An 8229-nucleotide genomic window follows, 5' to 3' on the forward strand; every position below is an offset into this window, starting at 1 on the left:
TGATGTACTGTTATTTGGTTTTTGAAGAACACATAGCTTTGTAGTACTTTGAATGCTGATATTTACCTGAGTTTTCCATGATAACTACACTTGCCATGATAAAAACACAATTTGTCACATGAAGTAAATAGAATGACTACAGTGCATATTTTAAAAAAAGATAATTTTTCTTGTAACATAACAAGTACTATTACTGTGTTGGCAAGATTTCTGATTTGCACAAAGATTTATAGTGTCAAGTTTTAATGTAATTTTCCTGAGTACAAATTGTGCTTTACACATCATGAAACAACTACTAAAACAACCACTAAAAAAATCTAGTCTAGTGCCATGACTAGTGCCATATTACGTACTCAATGTACTCATTACTATCCCCAACGATATCATGTCTCAACGATCGCACAGATTTCTGTGCTACCTTATGCAGCATTCATATTAAACATTATGACATCCATGTGATTTCAGTTTAAACAGACTTGGGGATGAGTCACCTTACAAACCTGAGAAGGTCTAAGACGTTTGGTGACATTAGGTCAATTTGTGATGATTACTACTGACATGCGCTGTTTGTTCTTCGCTCACCATGGGGTTCAAACACACTTGACACCTTTCGTTGGGACATGGACTAGACATGGATAGTTATGAGTACATTGAGTATGTAATACGTACCAGTCATGGCACTAGACTATAAAACATCATAAAGCTTAGAACAGTCAACTAATAAACTACATTTAGCACACTCTTTTCAGGCATTCTGTCAACAATTGTTGCTATGATATCTTTAGCCTTTGTCATGTGTTCCTTCTTCACGGTGATGCTATATCATACCGACACGGCGACAGTACAACACCACCCCCTTACACTTGCATTGGTAGCCATGGTGCAAAACTTGGGACAGGATCCCCAGTAATACAGCTGTACAGAAAAACAGATTTATTGGTAAACAGTAATAGAATAAGTATGTTGTTAGTAAGTCAATTAAATAAACATACCATCAGAACATGAATCAAAGAGTACAAGTATTAGTAAACAGTCTGGTAGTTTCATTGCTCGACAGTGTTACTTGCAGGTAATACTTTGGTCATTTGATTCAAACTTTGCTAATTAACTCTTAATATTTTGTCGTATTTTTTATGTTAAATTTGCTAAATACATGCAAGTAAAAATATTAAATATTATTAAATATCATAATTTTTTAACAGTAGAGTTGTATATAACACTTGACCACAACAGTTACAACTTTCTTTTTAAATTCAAGTCAATCTAGTGTGATTACGAAAAAATTGTTAGCATCACAGTATGACAAAGATGTAATACAAAATTATGACACTTATGTACATAACTATTTTTCATAATTATGATTTTTGTCAGTAATTACATAAATGGAAATTATTTCACACAAAATAATTCGATGCATATTATTACATGTGAAGTTTACAGTCGACAAAATCAACAAAGGCCATAAAAGTAACACATGATTGGAAGGTAAAAAGGTGTGAAAGTAAATTTGTATTGATACAATAGTAACTAAAGTACATGTAACATTATCCACTGGCAATAGCACTAGCATGTGGCATGCATGAAAAATGATGAATAAACATGAGATGAAAATTGAAATGAAATGAAGTGGAAAACAACAAAAAAACAACGGAGCCCTTCTGGAGTTAATTTCTTCAAAGACAATGTGTAAAAGTCAGTATTGGATAGAAAACTGAGACCGGGGAGTTAGACCGAGAAATGGGAAATTAAATTATTTGTAAGACTGGCCATAGGCGCGAAAATCATGCGATAATATCAGAACACAAGTAATAATTTTATATGACGTTGTTTTTCACTTAATTCTCTATCAAATTGGGTTATTTTTTACGATCTAAACTTCAAGTAACCATGGAATATCACGCTTTGAATGTTGACTGTTATCCCTGCGACGGGAAATATGAACCACACTCGATGTGAAGCTGAATGTACACTTACCGTACAATCTACGTTGTCAGTTGTTCGCGCTCTCAATTTCATCAACACTTTGCAGACAGACAGAAAAGGTCACCCACAAGACATTGCGTAGGTCGCATAACCCGTATGTAACGCGATGACCTGCAGTAGGAAGTGTTTTCCTCAAGTTGACCGCAGTCTGGGCAGACCGACTATTCGGACAGGGGGTGTACTCACGTCACAATCGCTTGTAAACTGTTATTCCTTTCCTAAATGGTTTTATTCTTGTCTATGATGGTCCTAATACAGAACAGTGACGTTTTTATAGGGATTGGCGATATTCTTATAAAATCGGTAGCGATGTCATACCCCCTACATACATACAACATGTTATATGTATGTAGGGGGGTATGACATCACTGCCGATTTTATAAGAATATCGCCAATCCCTATAATAACGTCATTGTTGTGTATTAGGACCGTCATAGACAAGAATAAAACCATTTAGGAAAGGAAGAACAGTTTACAAGCGACTGTGGCTCACGTCCTAATATCTGATTCTTGTACTTTGAAAACTGTTGATACTTTGCTGGTCACGGTCAAATGCAAGCTGACACATTTCAATAACGTACTCCGAAATCCTGTGAATTAGTAACTGTCAATTTACAGTATTGGCGTGGTGGGAAAGATAAACACACTCATTTCCACAAAATCCATGATTCAAACAAACCTGGTCCAGACAGAAAGATATCTCTGCAAGATGAATTCTTTACAAATGGTAACAAGTCTTCACAAAGAAATGATGTGTAAAGAATGTGAGGATCATGGGGTGTTTCTATTGCCAGAATAAAGGGGATTAGCCATGAGCATGCAGTGTTTTGATTAGCTGAAGTATCAAGTTCAATGAGACTGACCTCACGGTGAAATGCTGTTACAGTTGAGGTCAATCTGTTACCTTATTGTATTTGTCATAACAAAGAAGCCTTTTGGCCAGTCTCACTGAAATTGATACCGTCTGACATCAAAACTGCATGCTTGCAACGAATCCCCTGTAGTTGGGCAAAGAAAATGTTGTGGCAAGTATATTTAGGTGCAGCCAATGGGCAGAGTTGTGGTTTTCATTAACTATGTTGTTTCAGACCAAAAATGATGTTTTTAATAGAATCCCCCCCCCCCAAGAAAAATGTGGAGAGGGTGTTTAGCTGTTCTTATGTGCCCTCCCCCTGATGAAAGATATATACCACTACCCACCCAATATTGAGAATGACTTACCCACTCCCACCACTGAAATGTTTGTACTCTCTCCACTATACCAACAATTCATTTTGATGTACACAATGTTTTCCCCTCCCATTGTAACAAAATCGTGACTTCCCTGCCTTTATTCTTCCTTGTTTCCTCCTCTCGAGCTCTCCTGCTACTGATTGAAAAAATTGCCCACCCACTGAAAAATTACACAAGAAGAAATTCGTTGATTGCATCTGTATATTACTATTTGTGACTGCATTCATGGTATCACTCACCAGTGTACTTTCTCACAGCTCCATCCATGTAAAAATTTCATTTTTAATATTTGATATTTATTATTTTATTTATATTGTATGGATTTGTACATGTAAAATTACTATGAAGAGAATAATATATTGCAAACCATAAATTATATTTATTGATATATTACAAATTAATTTTGTGTTCCCACTAAATAAAGTGACAAGAAACAGATAAAACTGACTGTGCTTGGTTCTTATGAGTTCCTTTACTGACAATCCATTATTTTCAGGGCATTTGATTTCAACTAAACTTTAGTGATATCAACACTGAGATCATCTAAATCGCCATCAATGCTACAACCTTGATGAGGTCTAACAATGTCAATCACAAACCCTTTTTGACAAACTTTCAACCCAACATGGCCATTCCTATTCATGTGTTTTACATATGCATCCCTAGCTGTGTCTTCAAGACCTAAACCTCGCCTGCACTGTGCTGGCATTGGTTTCCTATCATATTGCATTATTTCCCTTACAAGGCAGTCTGGTGGTGTTGAATACTGCCGCTTATATATTTTACCAAAGTGTGATGAAGAAATCCTACCAACCCGATAAGCATACCAATGTTTATTTTGTGACTGTCCCCTTGTATTTTTTTCTACTTTATCAATATCAGCTGCTGTGATTCCCATACCATTTTTAAATGTAACAAATTTATATTTCATATCATCACTATGGAGATTACACTCATCACTGATATTTTCATCTCTTTCACATGACAACAATATTGTACTAGGACTTTTATTTTGGCTGGTATTTGTGAGAGCATGGGTCTGATTTGTTGGTTGATCTGTGTCTATAATGTCATTTGTATCGTCAATTGTTATCTCTGCCCCCAAGTGTCATCAAATGTAAGATCAACAATGAAATTGTCTTGAGATGTCTGTATCTGATTAACTTGAGACAAAATTGTACACATTTCCTGAGTGACTGATTGTGGCCTATATCTGTCTAAAGCAAGACTATTACAGGCTGACACTTTGACATCATTGTTTAGGAGCCTGTTCCTCAGATGCAATAGTTTATAGTAGTCCACCTTCTGCTGGCATGGCGACCTCCCATCATGACCACTAGCTTCTCCTCCCCAGTCCCTTTTCTCTTTACCATGCTCTGGTTTATAAATTGGTATCTCTGACATGGGTTTAGGAGTAACTCTGGAATCTATCATGTGAAACAAAAAGTTACTGTTAGTGTTAGTGTTAGCAGACTGAATCATAATGGATATCTATAATTGTTATCAGGGTCTCTGCATTATTGGTTTCTTCTCATCAGATGTACAACCATTACAGGTTAGAAGAACAGTTTCATATTATCTTTTTAAATTGCTGTAAGATTCTGCATTTACTATTTCTTGCGAGACTTCACAAATTTCGATTTTTATTCATTTTGTCTCGAATATGTAAAAAAATGTTTAGGGTTGGCATGAAAAACTAGTTGGGGTCAAGTAACTGGAACAAAACAATTACGTTTCTTAGGCCTAATAAAATTCACTCTAAATGAAAAATAAAATGTTACCCCAGACTCATTCCCAAGTAATAGAACTGGCGTGGATAAAAATATCAACACTCATTCCCAAGAAATAAATTGGTATTGATGACAATATCAAACAAACATTAACAATTTATTGAGTCAGAAAATATAAAATATTTTAATAAATTGTTATTATTTAAAAAATTGTCTGATATGGCTTGCTACAATATTGACATATTTGGGTAGTTTTCTGTTTTAAAACTAACCCCTTTTGGCAATCCACTTGCAAAGAACCTCTGTACAAGCAGGTCCCTCTACCAAATTTCGATAACCTTGTGCTACAAAATCTTCAAGAGCAAACAGTACTGCTGCAAAGTGACTGCAAGCTTCACCTAGACTGCAAAGCCAAGACAATTTGAAAAAAAAATAAAATCAGTTTTAAACACTTTCATATAAAAAAATTCACATGTTTGTATATGCCCATGTAGAGTCTAGAGCCAATGAAATAGTATATTGTTATTATGTAATAGAAAACTAACATTGATTTACATGCATGTAAACTCTTGATGTTGCTTGCAAACGGTTGAAAAAACAAACATTTGCACCATATTAACACTTGTTATTATATAAATATAAATCCTTCAATACAAATTACTGTGTCTTTTCATACTCTGAGAGAAAATCCCCTGAGAAAATATTCAACACAAATGTAAGGAAAGGACTTCCCCACTTCCTACAACTTACTGTGGGTGATGCATGTACTCCCTAATATGCTACAACATTTTGACTTTGAAAATTACTTACCCAGCAACACATTGACATGAACCACCGACCGGTTCCCATGCTTTGGTTAAAACGACGTACGTTTTGTATGTTACACCACTTCTTTGCGAGGCATTAACACTTGCTTTGACTATACAGAAAGTTTGACTATATTTGACATTGACTTCAATACTGTGTACGTGACCTGCACCCCACAATTTATACGCCTTCAATGCCTTGTAAGCACGCATAGCCTCCCTGTCAAATGTTCTGTCATTCGAGGTATGTAATTCGCCCAAAACTGTACGGGCAGAGTTACCAGTAGTGATAATTCCTTAAAACCCAATCATAGCGGGTAGTATGTCATTCTCAATGACTTGTTAGTTAGTGATTCAAGACACTGAAATAATTATAAACAAAAACTTGACGGAACTTTTTGATGTTTTCTTTATTCATGTTATTCAATATTGTTATAGACACCAGAATTGTTGCCTCATGCCATGGATGTATTAGTAATACATCCATCCATGCTCATGCCTTTGCTCTGGTGAGTAGTAAGTAAAAAGAGAAAGCTGGGCCACTTCTTTTTTAATCTATTATATAGTCAAATAAAGTCTCTTTCCTATATTAATAAATTTATTAATATATCTATATAATCCGTTAAAAGACAAAATAAATCTTATTCGTAAAAATTGGCTAAAAAATGACTAAATTTGCTGTAGCTGTTATAAGTAAATTAATCGCATCCTTCAGTACCGCTATCGGTAGTGAGCCTCCTAGTGGTCACAGATCCTACCGGTGTTTGTTCAGTTTTAAAAAGATTTGGCGCCATCATAAACGCCACCAACTAAACCTCACTATCTCTGGATATTCCGCATTCCATTTATCCCAAAATCGTTTTAAAATTTGGTTCTGTGAAAATGCTTCCATTTTCAACTCTGGTATTAACGCAGCTTGTCGATATTCTCCTAAATATAATAGAATTGCTTTATAATTACGCTAAAGTTGAGTGATCGCATGCTCCGGTATCGTGTTGGTTCTATATAAACTTTAGTTGAAACTTCATTAATTGATAAAAATATTATAGTAACAGTTCTTAAAAGATAATAATTTAGTTTATATTTTTTAAAAACTTTTTTAATATGGTTTTTAGGGTTATAGACGCTTCGACTGTTGCTGCGACTTCTACTTTTTTGACTGCTTCGACTTCTTTGGTCATGTTCAAAGTTTTCATCTACCCTTCGGAAAGGTTCGTATCCTCTATTTAATGAATTACAACAGTCAAAACAGTGAAACCTTCCATAGATCTTGCCACAAATGTTTTTACAAATACTCGAAGGGTCCTCACGAGGGTGAAACTTCGTAAACTTTATATTGATTTTTTTACATATGTTACAATGTACGATGTTATACCAGTTTTTTCGTTTACTTTTTTGTTCATTAAATCGCAATAAAGTTGTTTATATAATTGGCATTCCATTGTCGATTATAGTTAGTTACCAAATGCGTGTACCGCCACAAGTTTTATATTATATTATATATTATATTTTTTTTATTAAATAAACTAATAATATTCCACCACCAGCTAAATAAATGTATTGATATAACTTCATATCATCGGAAGGTTGGTAATAGTCACTAAATTCGGGTTCATTTTTAAGACTGTTAAGACTGTCAAGACTGCCGAGTGTACCGCCGCTACCGCTACCGAAGGTAGGACTCTCTGTACTCTCTGGATGAAATTCAAGATATAAATTTAAATTTTGATCAGTCAGAACCAGATTTTGTCTCGCATGAACATCTAAATTTTTTTGTTTCGCTATAAAATCTAATACTTTCTGTCTATGTTCCAACCATACTTCTCGATCTTTATTGAAATTCTCCAAAGCTAAATCATGTCTATTTAATTCTTTTTCATGTTCTTCTTTCATATCATCGTCACCTGAAGCTGCCTTAGCTATATAACTACCTCCAACAAAGGCAGTTGCATTTAAAATAGCTCCACCAACTATCATCGCAACAGCTGCACCCATTATGTATCAGTATGTATAAGTATATATACTGTCAAGACTATTAAGGGATACATTATTTTTTTAATATTATTTTTTTAATATATTACATTCCTTTATAAGGATCAACCGGCAACATATTTCTTTGTTCCAACATATCTTTCTCTAATACTGCGGCACTTATAGCTATTGTGAGAGAAGCAAACTTCTTAAATGAAGTACTTGTTTTAGGACTGTCTGGAGCCATCTTCATAGTTTTGTCAAGTATAAAACTATTAGTTATTGTTAAAGCAGATAAAACTGCACCATCATATAGACCATTTACAATTAGTTTAGTATAGTCCGTCATTGCTTTCACTGTCTTTCAGTATATTGCATATATATTATATAATATATAAAAATAAATGAAATAAAAAAAAAAAAAAAAAATTAATGTTTCATATCCTCGTTCCTTTCTTTTATTCCATTTCAAGTAGAGCTTGTGGAGCTTGCGGGGCACTATTTTT

At 34.5% G+C, this 8229-nt stretch overlaps 1 protein-coding gene across 1 annotated transcript; it reads right to left on the reverse strand.

Annotated features, from left to right (window-relative positions):
* Positions 1 to 4121: 4121 nt before the first annotated feature.
* Positions 4122 to 7747, reverse strand: LOC144436076 (uncharacterized). The gene is made up of 4 exons (XM_078124753.1): positions 7657 to 7747; positions 7323 to 7446; positions 5219 to 5349; positions 4122 to 4643 (listed from the first exon to the last, which is right to left on the reverse strand). Exons 1-4 carry the CDS (start codon positions 7745 to 7747, stop codon positions 4306 to 4308), a joined length of 684 nt encoding a protein of 227 aa, XP_077980879.1. The 3' UTR covers positions 4122 to 4305.
* Between the last annotated feature and the right edge of the window lie 482 nt (positions 7748 to 8229).

The sequence above is a fragment of the Glandiceps talaboti genome, chromosome 1, assembly GCF_964340395.1.
Source record: "Glandiceps talaboti chromosome 1, keGlaTala1.1, whole genome shotgun sequence".
NCBI lineage: Eukaryota > Metazoa > Hemichordata > Enteropneusta > Spengelidae > Glandiceps > Glandiceps talaboti.

Bases quoted from the DNA above. Each gene is read 5' to 3' on its own strand.
- LOC144436076 (XM_078124753.1), bottom strand. From the start codon at position 7,747: ATGGGTGCAGCTGTTGCGATGATAGTTGGTGGAGCTATTTTAAATGCA. The intron at 7,447-7,656 runs GTGACGATGATA...AATTTCATCCAG, and splicing joins TATAGCTAAGGCAGCTTCAG to AGAGTACAGAGAGTCCTACC. The intron at 4,644-5,218 runs GTTAGTTTTAAA...TTCACATGATAG, and splicing joins CAAGTGGATTGCCAAAAGGG to ATTCCAGAGTTACTCCTAAA.